Here is a 20,734-nt window from a genome sequence, read left to right as displayed (position 1 = left end):
ATGATTCAGGCTCGGCCGGCAGGGGGAGCCCCAGGGCACTAATGGCGGATGCCTTCGGCTTGGTCCTTCAGGAGGCGCTGGCCCGGGCGGACATGACGCCCGCAGCCCCAACGGCGCGCTAGGTTGGCGGGATGAAGAGGAGCCGCAGTGTCCTGTCGGTGGCCGGGCCCGGGGACGAGGTGAGAGAGGCGGGGCCTGGGCTGGGGGCGGGGCCTGGGCTGGGGGCGGGGCTTGGGCCGCGGGGGAGACGGGCGCCCTCTTGTGACTATGGCGGTTCACTAAGTGTGGCTTCACATCCTCAAACCTGAGTTGTCGTCGCCTTGTGCCTCAGTTTACTCCCTTGATGCCATAATTTTCCTGCTGCCTGGATTAAGAGGCTCTCAGCCCCGGGACAGAAGGCAGGGGCTTCCAAGGGGCTTCCCCGGTGGGGAGAGGATTGTAGGGTGAAGGAGGGGTGCTGGGGGTAAGGTCTTGAGGGTCTAAGATGGGGGGAGGAGCCACAGACTGTAAGGCCAGGAGGGGCCTCGTAGGCGTGCAGGGCGGGGATATGTTAGAGGGGCTTCACAGTGAGTCACACAGTGGGTCCAGAGCCCCAGGGCCGGAACATCAAAAGGGAGCCCTATAAGAATTATGGCTGAGAAGGGGTGGGAAAGCGCCCTTTGTGGGAGGGATCAGCGAGTGGCTAAGATGTGAGGGGGACACAAGGAGTCTATATCCCCATCAGCCACTTTCTCAGGTGGCTAGGGAAGGGTGTTACTGGAGGGAGGGGCTCAGAACGGCCTGGTGAGGCCATGCCCCTATCCTGTCCTTGTCCCTCCTCAGAGGCCGTGGGAGACCCCGGAGCCCACCAGTGCCAAAATGCTGGGGGCCGACCTCCGACGACCTCGCCGTCGCCTTTCCACGGGTCCGGGCCTGGGCTGGGCCGAGACTGAGCCCTCAGACCCTGGGGTCCCACTGCCGCCAAGGCCCACCACGTTGCCACTGCTGGTCCCTCCACGGATTTCCATCACCAAAGCTGACAGGTAGGCAGGAGGGGGCCAGGCTGGGAGGTGGGGTGGAGATTCAGGGCCAGCCACCAGCCGTTTCCATGCTCCAGGCCCCTGGCCTTTCACAAAATCAGCTGAAACTTCTGGAGCCCTGTGGGTCAGGCTGTGACGCCCCTTCCCCAGGGTGCCCCTTGCAGCCTCTAGGAATCCCGTCTTCCATTTTGCAGCTGCCTGAGTCAGCAAGAGGCAGGGTTGTGGAAAGGGTTTCAGCCCTCCAGTCCCGTCATGCCCCCACAATCAGAGAGCTGGGGCAGGTTAGGGAGTGGGTCTCCCACCAGTCAGCTGTGTGCTTCTATTTCTCCTGGGAGGTTGCACTTCCTTCCAGGACTTAAAGGGGATGCTGAGACCCTGGAGGAGGGCTGGACTGGCATTTTTCTTTCTCTTGGGGGTAGATGTAAGAGGTATGTGTGAACCCCTTGCTCCTTCTCATCTGGGGTCCTCCGAGGGCACTTCAGCCCCCATCTTGGCTGGAGGATGAGTTTGAAAGCTGGACAGCTGAGCTTGCCCGGGCTGCTGGCCAGGCCCCTGCCCCTACTGCCCTCCTCAGGCCACTGTTCTCTGCAGCCTCCATCTTCCCCACCCTTTATCTACTCACTTGGAGGTCTCCAGGGTCTCTGCTTGGGTCATGATATAATGCTTCATTTCCAGATGGGGGACGGAAGTGACTGTCATTCCCCCCCTCCCTGGGTGTAATGTATCTCCCTCCAACTCCCCCTGCCCCCAAATCATCCTTCTACCCTCTGCCAGGTTCAGGGCCAGCATGGTCCAACCCGGATTCAGACCAGAGCTCCAAACACCAGCCTTAGCCCACTGCCTTGGGTCCTTCTTCCGCAAACCGCCCCACCCCCACCCCGCTGTGGTCTATCCGCCCCCTCCGCCCCCATCCCTTGTTACCCAGAGCTCCGGGCAACGCTACAGCCTCCAGTCCCCAAGAATTTGGCCCAGCCCAGGACCCTCAAATGATCTGGAGAGGACTGGCAGCCCTTGCCAATCCCCAGAAGCCGTTTTGACTATGTACTGCGGGGGGAGGGTCCCTGAGAGAAGTGGGAGACACAGTTCTGGCTTCTGGGATACCCCGCGGCTGCTAATGCGGGGCGGGTTCTTGCTCCGCATTCGCCCACGCCCGGAGCCCCTCGGGCGGGGAGAAAAGCGGCTATGGGGGCTGGAGATGGCCGCTTTTTTTTTTTTTTTTTAAATAAGAACAGTGCTGGGGGGGATGGGGGGGAGGAGGGCGGTGGCAGACAGCACGGCCTGCCCCGGGGAGTCAGTGAGGGGGGCACGCGGGGGCGGGGACCTGGTTCTGGGGACGCGCACCAAAACCGTTTAGCGTCCGAGCGCGCGTCGGCCCCGGGGGTGGGGCACCCGGGCGATAGCGCTCCCCAAGCCAGGCCACCGCCAGGGCTCCGTCGCGGCCGGGGCGGCAGAGATGGGGGGAGGGTGGCGCTCGGATCCCGCTCGTTCTCTGCTCGCTCGCTCGGCGCGGCGCTGGGGGAGGCGGGAGCGTGAGTCACGGCGACTCCCGATTTAGGTGCCGGAAGGGGGGCTCTGCCGGCGGGGGCCGCGGGGAGGAGGCGCGGCTGTTTACTCGCCTGAAAAGGGCATGGGGGTGCATCCCGCGGCTGCCGGAGACCTGCCTCAGTTTACCTCCTGTAGAAGCGCTTTACAAGAGGCAGCGATACACAGAGCGGTGGGCGGGCAGCCGGGGTGTCCTCCTGGAGCCACACGGGAACCAAAGGGACACACCCCAGAAACACCCCAAAGCGGCCCTCAGGCCGACCACACACACACCAACACGTATAGGCTCCTTCAGACACCACAGTCAAACAGCCGAGGCTGAATTGCCTGCACAACTCCGCAAGCACGGACCGACCACAATACACACCCAAACGCGTGGGTACACATGCACAGCCCCAGGCCACCAGAACAGACCCCACAGCGGCGCACACCCTCCAAACAAGCAGCACACGTGCGCACACCTCCTTCACCCACAGACACACTGATACACACACAGCGAAATCCAGAGAAACAGGCAGACCGCAGCAGCCAACCACGTGCGCACACACACTTCCAGCCGACACCAAAAACACAGACAACCCTCGGAAGGGGCCACGTGCACGCACATCCCGCCCTGGGCACACACCATCACCATCTTCCGACCCACCAACAGGAGAATCCCCGAACGTCGCCGCTGCCGGCAGCAGAGACCGCGTCGGTGGCACCGGGACCACTCCCCACATGCGCCCCCCCGGCCAGGGGTAGCGGCGAGGACACGCCAGCATAGGGCTCCGCCCCCGCCATGATGGATGGACTGACTGACACACCGGCAACCAGTCGGGTGTCTTCTTCCTGATCGGATTAACCGTTTAACTCCTTCTTTCCCGTGCACGCCGCGGCTAGGCAGGGCGCTCAGGAGAGAGCCGAGTTCCGGCGCCCCCTCCCCTCCGGGAGCGGGGCTCTGCGTGGGCGGGGAGGGCCCCCCTCCTTGGGTGGCTGCCCCCCACTAGCCCGGGCGGAGGAGGAGGAGGAGGAGGGGGGCGGCGCTGACAGAGCGGCGGGCGGGGGGCGGGGAGGGGCGGGACGGGGCGGGGGAGCCGGGGCTGGCGCGGAGCGGGGTGCCGAGCGCGGAGAGCGCTGCCGGGCGCCGAGCAGAGCGCCAGCCGCCGACAGAAAGCCGCGGCGCCCGGCCCGGGGGCGACCGGCCCGTAGCGCCCCCGGGTCTGTCCCCGGGGCGCCATGGCCCCACCGAGGCCAGGCGCACCCGCGGGGCCTCGGGCGCGTCGGCTAGCGCGCCGCTGAGCAGGGGGAAGCTTGGAGAGGCCGGGGCCCCCCGGGGCGCAGGAGGGGGCCGGCGCCATGGAGCCCCCGGCCGCCCCCTCGGAGAGGAGCCTGTCTCTGTCTCTGCCCGGGCCCCGGGAGGGCCAGGCCACCCTGAAGCCGCCCCCCCAGCACCTGTGGCGGCAGCCGCGGACCCCCATTCGTATCCAGCAGCGCGGCTACTCCGACAGCGCGGAGCGCGCAGAGCCCGCACGGTCCCCACACCGGCCCATAGAGCGTGCCGACGCCGTGGACACCGGCGACCGGCCCGGCCTGCGCACTTCCCGCATGTCCTGGCCCTCGTCCTTCCACGGTACCGGCACCGGCAGCGGCGGCGCGAGCGGAGGCAGCTGCAGGCGGTAAGACTCCGGGCGGCGGACGCGCGAGGAGCGGATAGGCGCGCAGAGAGGACGCAACTCGCCGCGCTGACCGCAGGCGGCGCTGCGCTGCGGGTGGAGTCCGAGTGACTGGCGGGGGTGTGGAGGGGAGGGGGAGTTCTGCTGTGGGGGCGTCGGGGACGCGACCCTGGTGGTGCCCCGTACACGAGTACCCTTCCTACTGAAGCCGGTCCTGGGGTCGACCTCGGGGGAGCCGTGCTGCGTGTAGTATTTACGACGTCTTGGTTGCGGGCTGCAGCTTTGGGAGTCTGTACCTTAGTTGATGACAGCGCAGGACAGTGGCTATAGGTTGGCTACTTGAAGGGACTTTCCTGGGGGCCCTGTACTGGCAGCTAGATTCATTATGTTTGTGGACGACCTAGAGGGCACTGTAGGGGGCGCCTGCTGGGATCACAATGTTTCCTCCAGGCTGAGGGGCTCTCAGAGTCCCCTTAAGGGGTGGAGGACTGTATGGGGTGGGGGGAGCATTCGGGGACTCGCCCTGAAGCAACTGGGGTCAGAAATCCAGAGGGAGCCTCTTGGGGGAGCACCGTGTTGGGGGCCTGTGTGCTGCGTTGGCGCTCCCTCTCAGGGCAGGAGTGTTAGGGTTCAGTAGCTGACCAGAGGGAGGGACCATGCGCAGAGGGTGCACGGTCCCGGCACAGGGTAAGGGAGTCCCTGCCTCCCCAAGGGGACGGTGTTAGAGGGCAGGTGTTGGGCTGGCTCTGACGGCGCCCTCTCACTGACCTGGGTTGGCTCCAGCTGTTGGGGTACGACTGGTGTGTCTGCCTTAGCTGCATGCGCTGCCTGGGCTTCTGGGGACCCGCGACTGTGACATGGGATTGTGTGTGCTCTGGGGACAGTGACTGTGGCCGTGGAACCATATGTGCTCCTGAGACGGTGCTTGTGACATCATGGCTATGTGTGTGCTTCCAGGACAGTGACTGTGACCGTGTGACTTGTGTACTTAGGGGTGGCAGGCATTGTGGCAGGATGACCGTGTGAGCTCCCAGGACCATGACGATGTGACTGTGTGCTTCTGGGACGGCGGTTGTGACAGTGACTGCGTGTGCTCTTGAGGCACCGATTGTGACTGCACGCATTCCCAGGAGGCAGTGATGGTGGCCCTGGGACAGTGTGATCACATCAGCGGGACTGTCCGAGCTCCCAGCGACACTGATTGAGACGCTGACATGCTCTCAGCTGCCTCTGTTCCCTGCGTCCAGGAGTCGTCTGAGTTCTGGGGTGCGCTCCCATTTGCCCGCCGTGCTGTCCTCGAACCAGCTGGTGTTTCTAGTTACAGTATCTACTCTAGTGGTCCTCGGGGGTCTGACTCTGTGACCGACAGCTTCGACTGTGCGTTTTGTCTGACCCACCACTGGTGCCCCTCTGCTTGCGACATCGCTAAGATGGTCAGATTCGGGCCTCTCCCTCCTGGAGTTCCCAAGGGAGGCCCCTCTGGGCTGTGACCCTACAATTCTAGCTCTCTCTGGGGCCTTCCAGCAGGCCCTACCCGCCCCCCCTCCCTGGGCCGCCCCCACACACTCCCATTGGAGACATACCCAGCCCCAGCACCCCTGCCCCGAGGCAGGAAGCGAGTGTCATGGGCCCGGCACACACAGCCTGCTATTTCCCAAAGGGAACTGGAGAGAAGCTGAAGGAAAACAGAAGCTGGAATCAACAGGAAATGCCAAGACCCGGGGCTGAACGCCAAACTAGCTCAGGTCACTGTCCTGAGAGACCACTGAAGGAGTGGGGTGCCATCAGAACTGGGCCCTCTTCCTTTTTAAGACCCCGGGGACTCCCCCTACCCTGGTGTCTGGGGTGCTGACTCTCTGGGGGCAGTGGCTGAGTGGTAATCATCATCATTATCTTGGTGGTATCCATCTCCTCATGGCTCACCCTCGGGCTCCGTGCCGGGGACTTTTCCACATGTGTTGTCTCCAGAGCCTCAGGAGGTGTTCCTTTTGGACAGACTGAGGCCCAGAGGAGCAAAGTCCCTCCTTCGTGCCCAAGCTCACACAAGCAGGAAATGGCACAGCTGAGATCCCAGCACCCCTCTGTCTGATGCCTGGGGTCCCGGCACAAGGGTCTTGCCCTCGCTGGGCCTCAGTTTCCCCATCTGTGAAGTGGGGCTCTTGGTACTGCTCTGTTGGGGGGGGTGTTTGAGAGTTCTGTGAGGTTGGGGATGTGTGTAAAGGACTTAACACAGTGAGTGCTCAGTAGATAGTCACTCAGGGACCTGGACTCAGGAGAGGAGGTGGGGTTTGAGTAGACCCTGCTCTGCCAGGGTGGGAATTAAAAACAGGAACCTCAACCACATCCCGGCAGGGCTCAGGTTTCTGTTTCGCTGTGGGCCTGCGTAGCCTCCAGTGGCTGTGGCCAGAGGGAAGGCATGGGTGCCAGCATCCTCCCCCCACCCTTAGGCAGAAGGAGGAAGGGGGAACTGAGAGGCCTCCAGTGGGAACCTCGCTTCTTAGAATGGGCTTCCTGCCAGCCTGTTTCTCCAGAAAGGGGGTTCTCTGAGTGCACGCAGGGCGTTCCAGTGCTACCCACGTTGCAGTTCATGCAGCCACCAAAAAGGGGATCCAGACAGCCCTAGACTTGAGTCACAAGAACCCCCAGAGAGAGGGCACTGCCCTCCATGTGAGATGGCATCCACAACTCCCCTCCAGACCTGGGGATGTATGAGCTTGTGCTCCTGGCGCCCTGCGGGGCTGAGTCACGGCACCACCACGATCTGTCAAGAGGCAGATGGAGCTGGAGGAAGAGAACGACTCCGGTGGTAGTGGGGGCGGGGAGGGGGGGGCTTGCCTGAATTGGGGGCAGGGCCAACGTACCGACCCCTACCCCGCCCCCCTGTGCCCCTCTGTACCTCCAAAATCCTCTCGCCGAGGGAGGCGCTGCCGGGGCCCCAGGAAGGGGTGGAGGCAGCTGGACTGGGGTCCCTCTCTGGCCCGTGGCCTCTGTCTCCACTTGGGTCCTCGCCTCCTCTCATCTCTGGCTCTCCCTCATCCCTGCGGTGTCCTGGGAACCGGTCCCTCCGCGCGCCCCTCCCTCCGCGCGCCCTCTGCTGGGTGACGAGAAAGGCACAGGCTGAGTGTGCGTTCCGAGTCCGGACCCGCCTGTGGGGCTCTAGTCCCCGAGCAGAGCAAAGTCGCGGCCGGCGCCACGAGCGTGGCGCCCCAGGTTATTATTTCATGCGTATCGAGCGCCTCGGAGAGTGGGCGCCAGGCCGGCCGACCGCAGGCTGCGGGTGCGGTCCTCGCCCTCCCCGGGCGGCACCAGGCGGCTCTCCCCGTCCAGCCCAGCGCAGTGGAGACAGCCGCCTGGCGGATGCAGAGGAACTTGGCGGAAAAGTTGCGGACGCGGAGTTCCGGCTCACCTCGGCGCTTGCCCGTGCCCCTGCCCGTGCCCGTGCCAGGGCCTCCCAACACCAACCTGCCTGTTAACTCCCAGCGTCTTTGGCTCGCCATTCCTGCCGAGGAAACGGAGAGAAGTGACTTGCCCAAGGTTGCACAGCGAGCTGGGGGTTAACACCCAGGTCTCCTGGACTCCAGATAGGTGGGTGAGAATCAGATTGTAGCCCTGCCCACTGACTCGCTGTGGGACCAGGAGCCCCCCCCCCCTTCATGCCTCCATGAGCCTCTGTGCTCTTACTACATACACCCACATGCATAAGATCTGCCCACCCCCAGGGCTGTGGGTAAGGCTCAGAGGGCTGTTGTTGGGGCTGGGCAGCCAGGAGCTGGTGTTTTGAGAACTGCACTTCTGCAAAGTACATCCCTTTGATGTCTGCAGACAGAAGGGGGTGTCCTCCAAACCACAATCCTGGGCCCTGGCTGCCAGGGCGCCCCCCCCCCCCCCTTCACCAGTCACAGATTGACTGCAGGCTCCTCTGAATTGCAGGTAGGGCTTCGGGCCTGAGGGAACTGCAAACTGACAAGTGAGGACAGAGTTTCGGGGGGCATCTGAGCCCACTGTCTTCACTCCTGAGTAAGAGCTCAAATCCAGCCTTTGCCCTTGACCTGCGGAGAGAATCCACCTGACCGAGCCTCATTTTCCTCATCTGGGGAACGGGGCCATTCATGCCACACACAGTGAGCATCTTCAGGCTGTGGCAAAGAATGAGACAGAGCCCCTGTCCCTCCTGTCCTGGAGTTCTCAGGCTGGTGGATGAGGAAGAAATAGCAAGTAAAGGCATATGATAATTCCAGATGGTGACACAGGGGACAGGAAGAGAAGAGGGATGCTGGGGTCAGGGAAGGGCTCTCTGAGGAGGTGACATTTTAGTACAGACCTAAATGAAGTGACATTGGATGCTAAGTGAGCCTGATGAAGAAGGTGACAAGCAGAGGGAACAGCCAGTTCACAGGTCCTGGAGTGGGAGCATGTCTGTTATGTTAGAGGAAAAGTAGAGAGGCAAAGGTGGCAGGAGTGAACAAGGGATGCAGGGAAAGAAGTGAGGCAGGGAGGGCGCCTGGGTGGCTCAGTTGGTTAAGCGACTGCCTTCGGCTCAGGTCATGATCCTGGAGTCCCGCATCGGGCTCCCTGCTCGGCAGGGAGTCTGCTTCTCCCTCTGACCCTCCTCCCTCTCATGCTCTCTGTCTCTCATTCTCTCTGTCTCAAATAAATAAATAAAAAATCTTAAAAAAATAAATAAATAAATGAGGCAGGGAGGTGACAGGGCAGCTCATATAGAGCCTTACAGGCTATGGTCAGGGTTGGCTTTAGGCCTTAATTTGTCTCTGACTTTTTAGGAAGGGACAAAGGTCACTGAGCTGGCAGGAGACTGAACCATGAAGGGCCTGTGTAGCCTCGTGGCTAAAATCCCAGTCTCTGGAGTCAGACAACTGGACTTATCATCCAGCTCTGCTCTTTCTAGTCTGGGTGACCCTGGCCACGTCACTTCTTCCTGGGCCTCAGGTTTCCCCGTCTCTGAAATGGGCCTATGCAGAACCCTATTTCCAAAGTCTGAACTGAAGAGTCAGCAAAACAAAGGAGGGAAGCCCGAGGGCAGGTAAATGAGAATGCTCTTCCTTTCTGTTTGTAGCTGGGCCAAGGGGGTCCCAGTGGCCAGCGCAAAGGGTCTTAGTGGGTTGAGACCAGGAGTTTTCACCTGAGGGCAAGTCTGGCCTCCAGCGGACATGTGGCGAAGGCTGGAGACATTTTAGTTTAATGACTGAGGAGGTGCTACTGGCAACTAGTAGAGGATTATCTGGCCCTAAATGTCAACACTGCCAAGGTTGGGAAACCCTGTGTTCCCAACGAGGTGATCACCTCCAAGGGAGCAAAAATTGGTTCTTGGGTGGATGCGTGAGGGGAAAAAAACAAAAAACAAAAAAAACCCCCTTACATTTATATATAAAGCCCAGATATACACATAGTACATAAACAGATATACAGCACAGGCATACCTCGCTTCATTATGCCTCACAAAAACTGCATTTTTTACAAATTGCCTCCGCGTCGAACAAGTCCCTCGGCACCATTTTCCCAACAGCATTTGCTCACTTTGTTTCTGTGTGTCACATTTTGGTAGTTCTGGCAACCTTTCAAGCGTTTTCGTTGTTTTTATTATTTTATTAGGGTCACGTGTGATCAACTTGATGTGACCAGTGTAATCATTTTGGGGCACCGCGAACCAGGCCCCTATAAGTCGGCAAATTAAATCCATGAATAGTGTGTGTGTATTCTTTTTTATTTTTTAAGATTTTATTTATTTATTTGAGAGAGAGAGAGAATGAGAGACAGAGAGCACGAGAGGGAAGAGGGTCAGAGGGAGAAGCAGACCCCCCGCCGAGCAGGGAGCCCGATGCGGGACTCGATTCCGGGACTCCAGGATCATGACCTGAGCCGAAGGCAGTCGCTTAACCAACTGAGCCACCCAGGCGCCCCTGTGTGTGTATTCTAACAGCTCCACCAACCAGTTTTTTTTCCCCTTTCCCTTTCTCCCTTTCCTTGCGCCTCCCTATGCCCTAAGAATGATTAAGCTTAATGAGGAAGGCATGTTGGAAGCTGAGATAGACCGAAAGCTAGGCCTCTTGGACCAGTGAGCCAAGTTGTGAAGGCAGAGGAGAAGCCTCGAAGGAAATTAAAGGTGCCCCTCCAGCGAACACAGGAATGATAAGAAAGCAAAATGGCGTTTTTGCTGATTTGGAGAAAGTTTGGTCTAGATAGAAGATCAAACCAGCCACGACACTCCCTTAAGCCAAAGCCTCATCCAGAGCGAGGCCCTCACTGTCTTCAGTTCTGTAGAGGCTGAGGGAGGTGAGGAAGCTGCAGGAGCCAAGTCCGAAGCTAGTGGAGGTTGGTTCATGGGGTTTAAGGAAAGGAGACGTCTCTATTACATAAAAGTGCAAGGTGCTGATATAGAAGCTGCAGCAAGTTATCCAGAAGCTCGAGCTAAGATGATTAATGAAGGTGGCCACACTAAACACATTTTCAGTGTAGACAAAGCAGCCTCCTATTGGAAGATGCCATCCAGGACTGTCATAGTTAGAGAGGAGAAGTCAGTGCCTGGTTTCAAAGGACAGGCTGCGTCTCTCTTGTTAGGGACCAGTGCAGTTGGTGACTTTAAGTTAAAGCCATTGCTCATTTGCCATCCTAAAAATCCTAGGGCCCTTAAGAATTAGGCTACACCTAGTCGGTCTGCTCTGTAAACGGAACAACAAAGCCTGGGTGACAGCACATCGGTTTATAACATGGTTTACTGGATATTTTAAACCCACTGTTGAGACCTGCTGCTCAAAAAAAAAAAAAAAAGGATTCCTTTCAAAATATGACTATTCATTGACAATGCGCCTGGTCACTGACGATATCAGACGGAGATGTACAATGAGATTAATGTTGTTTTCATGCCTGCTGACACCACATCTATTCTGCAGCCCATGGATTAAGGAGTCATTTTGACTACCAAGTCTTATTATTTGAGAAATACATTTCGTTAACCCATAGCTGCCACAGACCGTGACTCCTCTGATGGATCCGGGCAGAAGAAATTGAAAACCTTCTGGAAGGGACTCACCATCCTCGACGCCATTCTGAACATTCTGACTCATGGGAAGGGGTCAAAGTGTGAGCAGGAACAGGAGTTTGGAAGAAGTGAAGTGGCTGTGAAGATTGTTGAAATGACAAGGCTTTAGAATAGGACGTAAAGTTAGATGATAAAGCAGCAGCAGGGGTCGAGAGGATTGACTTCCATTTTGAAAGAAGTTCTACGGGGGCGCCTGGGTGGCTCAGTCGGTTAAGCAGCTGCCTTCAGCTCAGGTCGGTTAAGCAGCTGCCTTCAGCTCAGGTCATGATCCTGGGGTCTTGGGATCGAGCCCCACATCCGGCTCCCTGCTCAGCGGGAAGCCTGCTTCTCCTTCTCCATCTGCCTGCCACTCTGCCCACTTGTGCTCTCTCTCTCTGTCAAATAAATAAATAAAATCTTAAAAAAAAAAAGAAGTAAGTTCTACGGTGGGTAAAATGCTCCAGAGAAACTGCTCCTAAAAGGAAGGCCCGATCCATGTGGCAAACTTCACTGTTTTCTTATTTTATTTATTTATTTATTTATTTATTTTAAAAAATATTTTATTTATTTATTTGAGAGAGAGAGAGAGCACATGAGAGGGGGGAGGGTCAGAGGGAGAAGCTGACTCCCTGCTAAGCAGGGAGCCCAATGCGGGACTCGATCCAGGGACTCGATCCCGGGACTCCAGGATCATGACCTGAGCCGAAGGCAGTCGCTTAACCAACTGAGCCACCCAGGCGCCCCCACTGTTTTCTTATTTTAAGAAGTCCCCACAATACCCCGATCGGTCAGCAGCCATCAACATGGAGGCAAGACCCTGCACCAGCAAAGATTACGACTCGCTGAAAGCTCAGATGGTGGTCAGCATTTTTTAGCAATAAAGCGTTTTTAAATTAAGGTACATACACTTTTTTAGACATAATGCTATTGCACACTTAGTAGACTACGGTGTCATGTAAACATGGCTTTTATGTGCCCTGGGAAACCACAAAATTCGTTTGGCTCGCTTTGTTGGGATGTTGACTTTATTGCAATGGTCTGGAACGGAACCTGCAGTATTTCTGAGGTATGCCTGTGTATGGGGGGCTGTACCATTTCATAGAGAAGGCAATTTAGGGGGTCGGGACTGTCTAAGCAGGCTATTCCTCCAGGCGGGGAGGGGTTAATGAAATAAAGGGTGGCAAACACTGGCATAGAGCCTGGCTCAGACACTCACTGGCTGTGTGACCTTGAGCAGGTTGTTTCTCGCCAGGAGTCAGTTTTCCCATCTGTAAAATAGGGACAACAGTATATCACTTTGCAGGTCTTTTGTGAGGATTAAAAGAGATCAGAGATAGAGGTGCTGAATGTCCAGGTTAGCTGCTATCATCGTCCTCACCTTCCTCATCTTCATCTTCATCATCTGTATTCTCTGGCTAGTACAGTGGCTTGCATATTATAAGCTCTCCAAAAAAGGTTTTGTCAGATAATTATAGCTAATATTCAGTGAGTGCTTTACTGTGTCCAAACGCTTTTCCAAGCCTTTTCTTTTTTTTACATGTCCATTCATGAGATGCATAGTATTTTTTTTTCCCCTTTAAATTTTTTATTTATTTAATTGAGAGAGAGAGAAACAGCATGAGAGGGGATAGGGTCAGAGGGAGAAGCAGACTCCCCACTGAGCAGGGAGCCCGATGCGGGACTCTATCCCAGGACTCCGGAATCACGACCTGAGCCGAAGGCAGTCGCTTAACCAACTGAGCCACCCAGGCGCCCGAGATGCATAGTATTATTACGCCAATTTTACAGGTGGGAAAACTGAGGCTGCATGAAATGAAGTGACTGGCCCAAAGCCAAATGACTAAGAAGTGCCCGGAGGCCAGACTCAAGCCTAGGCCAGCCAATTCGGGGGCTCATGACAACGGAGCCAACAGGTAGAGAAAGGTATTTACAGAGGCAGGGCCCTAAAATAGAGATTAACTCCATTTTTCTTATTTATTTATTTATTTTTAAATTTTTATTTATTTGACAGAGAGAGAGACAGTGAGAGAGGGAACACAAGCAGGGGGAGAGGGAGAGGGAGAAGCAGGCTTCCCACGGAGCAGGGAGCCCGATGTGGGGCTCGATCTCAGGACCCTGGGATCATGACCTGAGCCGAAGGCAGACGCTTAACGACAGAGCCACCCAGGCACCCCATTTTTCTTATTTAAAACAAGCTTCTGGGCGCCTGGGTGGCTCAGTTGGTTAAGCGACTGCCTTCGGCTCAGGTCATGATCCTGGAGTCCCAGGATCGAGTCCCACATCGGGCTCCCTGCTCGGCGGGGGCTCTGCTTCTCCCTCTGACCCTCTTCCCTCTCATGCTCTCTCTCATTCTCTCTCTCAAATAAATAAATAAAATCTTAAAAACAACAACAACAACAACAAAAAACAAGCTTCTCCCACTTCCTAACCCCAAACAGCCACAGACAGGTTTGGGTAGTCTCTGGAATTATAACCAGCTGGCTAACTTTGTTCTAGAATCTTCACCTCCTCAGTCTCCCTTTCTTCATCTGTGAAAGGGGATCATGTGCCCCCCACAGAGTCATAGTGGCTGGGCATGCAGAGCCACTGCAGAGTCTCCAGAAAGTCCCTATCTGCTTTTACTGCTCTGCCTAGGGGAGGTCGGCTTCTTGGGGCCTCCTCATGAGCTGTGGAGGGCCCCAATTCTAAGATACCTCAGATTCTAAGGAGTGGGGGAATCTTAGTGTCTAGGGGCTGTGAGCACACTCAGCGTCTAGGGGTATCTCAGAGTTATAAGGCATGTCTCAGAAGCTGTGGGGGGGCATTCTGGAGGTGTCCCAAAGATTGTGGGTTCATCTTGGTTTTGGAAGGTAGCCTCGGGTTATAGGACTGTCTTAGGAACTGTGGAGGAATCTAGTTGTGTCCCTGGGGTCCGTGGGGCACCCTAGGATTTGGGGGGCAGCTACATATTTATGGGAACACCCCTTGAATCTGAAGACACCCCGAGGCTGTTTTGGTGTCTCTGAACTTGTGGGGGCATCTAAGGGATGCTGTGGAGCCACTCGGGGGTTGGCGGATATCTGAGGGACTGTGGAAGCATTCTTAGGATCTGTGAGGGGTCCTGGAATTTGGGGGTGCCCTCATGCAGTCTGTAGGAATACTCTGTGGCTGTGGGAAATTCTAGGGGTGCTCTGGGGATCTCTGACTCAGGGATGGTGGGGGTACTCTAGCAGACTTGGGGGACATCTGAGGAAACCTGGCGATGGTCCTGGGATCTGAAGGAGTTTCATTTGCGGGTGCATCCTGAGAGTCTTGGGGTGCCCCTGGGGTTTGTGGGAACATATCAGTAACAACGAGGACACTAGTAGGGGACATTTGGGAAGCTAAGGGATTGTCCCAGAGTCTGTGGGGCCGCTCAGAGCACCTCTGGCTTTTCGGGGGAACTCTGAGATTTGGGGGCACCTCTGGGTTCTGTGGGGACGCCTCAGGGATAGTTGGGACACTCCCTGGAATTGTGGGGACATCTGAGGGACTTTGGGGACGCCATTGAGGTTTGTGAGAGCCACAGCGGTTTGTGAGAGCACCCCAGGGATTTGGGGGGCACCCCAGATGTTTGTAGAGACGCTTCCGGCGATTGTAAGGACCTCAAGGGGACTGCGGGTGCCCCTGCGGTCTGAGGGGTGTCCCGCCGCAGCCGCGTGGGCGCCCCGGGCCCGCTCCGCCCCCGGGGCGGCCCCAGAGCGAAGCCGGAAGGGCCGAGGCGGCCGGGCGGGGTGGGGCCCGTGGGCCCCAGGGCTGGGCGGCCGGCCTGCGTGGGCTGTGCGGGGCTGGAGGGCGGCTCTGCTCCCCAGCGCCCGCCGAGGCGGGGCCGCCCCGCGCCCCTTGTGGTCATGGCGCGGCCGCGAGGCCTGCGCCGCATCCCCGAACTGCAGCTGGCGGCCTTCCCGGCGGCGGCGGCTGCCGAGGACGAGGCGTTCCTGCCTGAACCACCGGCCCCGCGCGCACCCCGCCGCCCACGGTCGCCGCCCTCCTCGCCGGTCTTCTTCGCCATCCCGTCCCCAACTTTCCGCAGGCGTCTTCGGCTTCTCCGCAGCTTCCAGGATTTTGGCCGCCAGGCGTGGGCTGGGTAAGTGCGCCCAGCGCCGGTGGGTTCGAATCTCCCCTGACCACCTGGCGCGTGCCGGGTCTGGGGTTCCTAGCTGGCTCTCCCCAGCCTAACTGCCCTTCTTCCGTCACAGGGCAGCGATAAAAATCATCCCTGCCCTCCAGGGTTGCTGTGGAGATGTCTGATAGGGCACTCAGTAGGCACTCAATAAACGTTGTTCCTCCCACTTCCTGTGCAGACCTGAGGCTGCAGTCAGGCTTTGGAGGAATGAGGCCAGCCTGCCATCCAGGGTGCTCTGGGGACGTGTGTTCAGTTCTGCTAGCCTCAGTCTAAAGGCCTGTGAAATGGGGCCAGCGCTGCCATCTGCGGGTTGCCTTGCCAGGAGGCACGGTGATGTTACCGGGTGCATTGGGCACGGAGGGCAAATGAACTTTCTCTTCCTGGCCAGACCCGGGGTGGGATGCGGGGGCTGGAAGCTTGCGGGTGAGGAGCCTGGAGACCACATCCGGTCTGGCTTCCCAGTGTCCGTTTATCTTTTTTTTTTTTTTTTTAAAGATTTTACTTATTTATTTGACAGATAGAGAGCACAAGTAGGCAGAGAGGCAGGCAGAGGGAGAGGGAGAAGCAGACTCTCCACTGAGCAGGGAGCCGGACGTGGGGCTCGATCCCAGGACCTTGGGATCATGACCTGAGCCAAAGGCAGCTGCTTAACCGACTGAGCCACCCAGGCGCCCCCAGTGTCCGTTTATCTTGGAAACGGAGGTTGACAGCCCGGAGGTGGGAGCGGGCTGGCTCTGGGGGCTTCTCCAGAACCAGGAGAGGGTCGTCTGCCTACCCCTTTAACCCCTACTCTCCGCACGCACTTGTTCGGAACCTGAGTCCAGAGACATACTGGGAGAGGACACTGCGGGGACAGGCTCAGCATCTGGACCCGGGGAAGAGATCCGGGAGGGAAGAGAAGAGGAGGAGGGGTCGGGAGCCCCGTGTGGAGTCCGGGACGGGGTATGTTTGTGGAAATCAGTGCCTCTCTCCGAGTTTCTCTCTGTGTCTCTGTCTCCACTTCTGTCTTTCCTGTCCCTGCTCCACCCCCTTCCCCGCATCCGTCGTCCCTCCCCGGGGTTTTTGTCACCGGCCCCGCACTCCACGGGCGCGGGGGAATCTCTTTCCCCCAGGGGCGCACGGCGTTCAGAGGGCTCCAGCCGGCCCAGCTCGACGTCAGAGTGGGGAGAGGGGGAAGGCGGGGCCAGAGGCAAGGCGTGGCGGGGGGTGGGGGGGCCCGGGGCCAGAGCCCGGGAATCCGGAGCCTGGGCACCCCCGCCAGGCCCGGAGGGAGGGGGGCAGGCGGGAAGTGTGCTCAGAGTTCCGCAGGAGGAGGCCCGTGCAGAGCCCTCCCTGGCGCTGGGGACACGGAGACGCCTGAACGCCCGGGGCCGTCCCTGGGGGGGTCACTGGGAGGGCGGGTGTGGAGGCGGCGCCGGCGGTGGCCACAGACACCTCAGGCCTGAGAGCAGTGCTCGCCACACCACCGTGCCGCTGTCCCCATGCTCACCCCGACGGCGCTTGGCACCCATGCGCTCTGGGACAGCACCCCGGGCAAGGCCCCGGCCCCCTGACCTGACACTGCCCCCCGCGGGCCTTGAGTCCCTGGTCCACTTCTCCTTCAGCGACGAGGACACCCGTTGGCACCCTCCAGGCAGATCTGTCAGGTGGGTGGCGGGCGGCCAATTTCCTCTTTTACCATCAAGGGCTCTGGCTGGGGGGAGAGGGTGCCTAGTCTGCCTTGGAGAGTCCCCAGAGTGGCTTCTAGGGTCTGCCTGGAGCCCCACCCCCTTTCCTGGCTCTAAAATTCTTGGTGTTGCTAAGGGCTTCCTGCAGGTGATAGCCCTCCAACCGAGTGTTCGGTCCTGCCCCCTTCCTATTTAAGATGGGATCCCTTCACCCTCTTTGTGCCCCTAAACCTGGGTTTCTGGCACTCATCCTGGCAGCAAATATGGGTGTCCAGCGTCACCTGGGCTCCACTCCCAGGCCACCGGCCTGGAGCCAGGTCCCTCTGGCCCTGCTCTGCGCAGTGCCTCCAGTCTTCCCCACCCCCTCCTTGCTGGGGCTGCCAGGCTGAAAACCAAGCTGGGGTGGAGGAGGGAGGGTGGCTCCTGCTGGAACTCCTGGAGGTTATTTAGAATCAGCTGGACAGTGCTGGAGCAGAGAAGTTCTCAGAAGTCTCGGGGTACTCCAGCCTTGGTCTTGCTTCTCTCCACCAACCCCTTCCGACACCTGGACACACACACACACAGACATGCCCACACACGGGGTATTTGGAGTCACCTAGTGTTTACCGTGTAAGGCATGGGTCTCTTAGCTGGTGGAGACACCAAGAGACTCTCACGGTTGACCCGTGGGTGCAGTGACACACAAACCACAGAAACCCTGGTCTCACACAGGATGGCGCACCACACTGCCTGCAGGAGCACTCTCACCACGGCACATGCCCACGCCGGCTTCCCACCTGTGCCTGGCCACGCACAGGAACACACCTCACGCCCACGGAGGACTCGGGCACAGTCGCAGCCGCGGTGCGGCACCCAGGTACACTCTTCCAAGGTCACACAGGTTCAGAGGCCTGGATATCGACACACAGATGCATGCAGGCGCCCATGAACGCCCAGACCACACTGACACGCTCGAATGTCCAAACGCACACGGAGGCCTCTGTATACCCCGGGACCCCTAGGCACACGTACACTGTGACTCACAGAGACACAGACCCCCTGTGCACACCCAGCCCTTACAAACAGCCGTGTCACCTGGCACCACGCGCCTGCCTGGCAGACACACACCAGCGCCCGCCCTCGACCTCTGTGTGACCTTCCCAAAGCAAATGCCAGGCCTGCCTGGGGGAGAGACAGACACGCGGTGATTTAGCGTACAGGTTTGTAGTCTGGCTGCCCAGGTGGAAATCCTGCTTCTACTACCAGCCAAGCTGTTCGTCCTGTCTATTCCTCAGTTTACTTCTCTTGAAGAAGGGGCATTAGTATGTGTCCAGACACAGCGCAGTGCCGAGCACGTGGCATCTAAGAGCAGTTGACTGCTTTCCTTGTTGTTATGATTTTTACCAACTGGGACGTGTCTCCTTTTCCTTCTGCTCCCCTCCCGGCTTGTTTGTTGCCTGTTGGCCCCTTGCAGCAGAACTCTCTGAAGCCTTGATCTGCTCCTGGGCTGCGCCGTCCTCCAGGGGCCCAATTCGATGCTTGGGGAGCCCACGTGGGCAGGCCAAGGGGCCCCGGAGGGGTGAAGGCAGGCGGCAGCTTCCCCTGAGGATGCCACCAAGTGGTCAGCCTGTCTGAAGGGAGTCTTGGGCAGGTTATTCCCCTTATGATGGAGTGTTTGAGCCCGTGGCTGTGATGTCAAGGCCTGTTGGCTGCCCTTGACTCCGCTTTATGGCCTTGGGTCCCGTTGGGACATTAATGGAGCAGCCTCCAGCCCGACTTTGTTCCACCCTGAACAGCAGCAGGTCAGGGAAGGGTGACTCCACATAGCCCCAGGGTGCAATTCTGGAGGGCAGCTGAGACCTCCCCGCCCCTGACCACACACACACACACACACACACACTCAGCCTGTAGTTCCCCAGGCCTCATCCCCTCCCCTCTGCCCTTCCGAAGCCCAGGGGACAGGGGCTCCTGGAAGCACAAACAGCAGGGCCCCAGGGAGCCTCTTCCCATCCTGGCCTCTGGGCTCCTGCTTACGTGAGCGGAGCCCCCTCGGGCTGCAGTATCGGTCAGCCGTGCTCGTTGGGCGCCCTCTGGGACTTGGGTCTCACCTTCCCTAACCTGGCTTCAGTGTCTGGGGCAAGGGTGGAGTCCTGAGTATGTAGGTATGCTCCTCTCCCCTTCCCAGGGGCGCTCAGCGGCGCCAGAACATCCAGGCTGTGCCTTGGGAAGCAGGACATAGTTCTCTGGCAGCGAGGCCACCAACCCCTTGCCACCCCTCTGTGCCTCACTCTCCTTGTTGAGCTGGGCTGTTAACACAACTCACAGAGTTGGCGGGAGACATAACTGGGTTCCTTGTGCATAAAGCATTGGGACAGTGACAGGCACACGGCAAAAATTCAGTGTAAGTGTCTTGTTATTATTGCTTTATACCTAAAAGGATCTAACCTAGCATCCAGTACACAGCAGATGCTCCATGAATGGGCATTATCACCAAAGGCCCAAGCTCATGATTGAAGAATACTCCATCTTAAGAGTTTCTTTCTTTTCTTTTCTTTTTTTTTTTTTTTTTAAGTAGGCTGCACACTCAGCATGGAGCCCAACATGGGGCTTGAACTCACAACCCTGAGATCAAGACCTGAGCCGATACCGAGTCAGATGCGTAACTGACTGAGCCACACGGGCGCCCCTTAAGAGTTTTTTGTTGTTGTTGTTATGTTAATCACCATACATCACATCATTAGTTTTTGATGAAGAGTTTTTTTTTTAATTTACTTTAAACAATTAACATATAGTAAAATTCACCCTTTTTAGTATACACTGTATGAGGGGTTTTTATTGTAGGAAAATATACATAACATACAATTACCCCTTTTAATCACTCACGGAGTGTACAATTCAGTGTAGTTAAGTGCACTCACATTGTTGTGCAACTATCACCACCATCCAGAACTTTCTCATCTTCCCAAACGGCAACTCTGTCCCCGTGAAGCACTAACTTCCCACCCTTTCCCAACCCTTGGCTCCCACCATTCTACTTTGTCTCTATGAATAAGACTACTGTAGGGACCTCATATAAGTGGAATTTCACAATATTTGCCCTTTTGAGTCTGGCTTATTTCATTTAGCATAATGTTTTCTTTTTTTCTTTTTTCTTTTTTTTTTTTTAAAGATTTTATTCATTTATTCGACAGAGAGAGACACAGCGAGAGAAGGGACACAAGCAGGGGGAGTGGGAGAGGGAGAAGCAGACTCCCCGCTGAGCAGAGAGCCCGATGCGGGGCTCGATCCCAGGACCCTGGGATCATGACCTGAGCCGAAGGCAGACGCTTAACGACTGAGCCACCCAGGCGCCCTAGCATAATGTTTTCAAAGTTCATCCATGCGGTGGCATATGTCAGAATTTCACTTTCTTTTTAAGACTGAATACTCTTCCATTGGTAATATACACCACATTGCCTTTATCTGTTCACCAATTCATGGACCCTTGACTTGTTTCCAGCTTTTGGCTATTGTGAATAATGCTGCTGTGAACATTGGTTTACAAATATCTCTTTTAGTCTTGCTTTCAATTCTTGAGTATTGAGTATTTCATTTTTTTAAAAAAGATTTTATCTGGGGCGCCTGGGTGGCTCAGATGGTTAAGCGTCTGCCTTCGGCTCAGGTCATGATCCCGGGGTCCTGGGATTGAGTCC

At 57.5% G+C, this 20,734-nt stretch overlaps 1 protein-coding gene across 3 annotated transcripts in view; it reads left to right on the top strand.

The window, feature by feature from the left end:
- Positions 1 to 3,889: 3,889 nt before the first annotated feature.
- The window catches only part of PDE4A (phosphodiesterase 4A), a 42,351-nt gene continuing 25,506 nt past the window's right edge, over positions 3,890 to 20,734 (top strand). Inside the window, exon 1 of one of the 3 annotated variants that reach the window (XM_034996848.1) lies at positions 3,890 to 4,219. In XM_034996848.1, coding sequence (XP_034852739.1) covers positions 3,900 to 4,219 — 320 coding nt within the window. In that variant the 5' untranslated portion in view covers positions 3,890 to 3,899. Of the gene's footprint in view, positions 4,220 to 15,016; positions 15,358 to 16,789; positions 17,043 to 20,734 lie in introns of those variants that run through there. The other 2 variants (XM_034996849.1, XM_034996850.1) reach the window with 2 other exon arrangements.

The sequence above is a fragment of the Mirounga leonina genome, unplaced genomic scaffold (genome assembly GCF_011800145.1).
Source record: "Mirounga leonina isolate KUSES-001 unplaced genomic scaffold, KU_Mleo_1.0 Mir_94, whole genome shotgun sequence".
Classification (NCBI taxonomy): domain Eukaryota; kingdom Metazoa; phylum Chordata; class Mammalia; order Carnivora; family Phocidae; genus Mirounga; species Mirounga leonina.
Note: the sequence above shows the minus strand (reverse complement) of the source record. Positions and strands in the feature narration are given on the sequence as shown.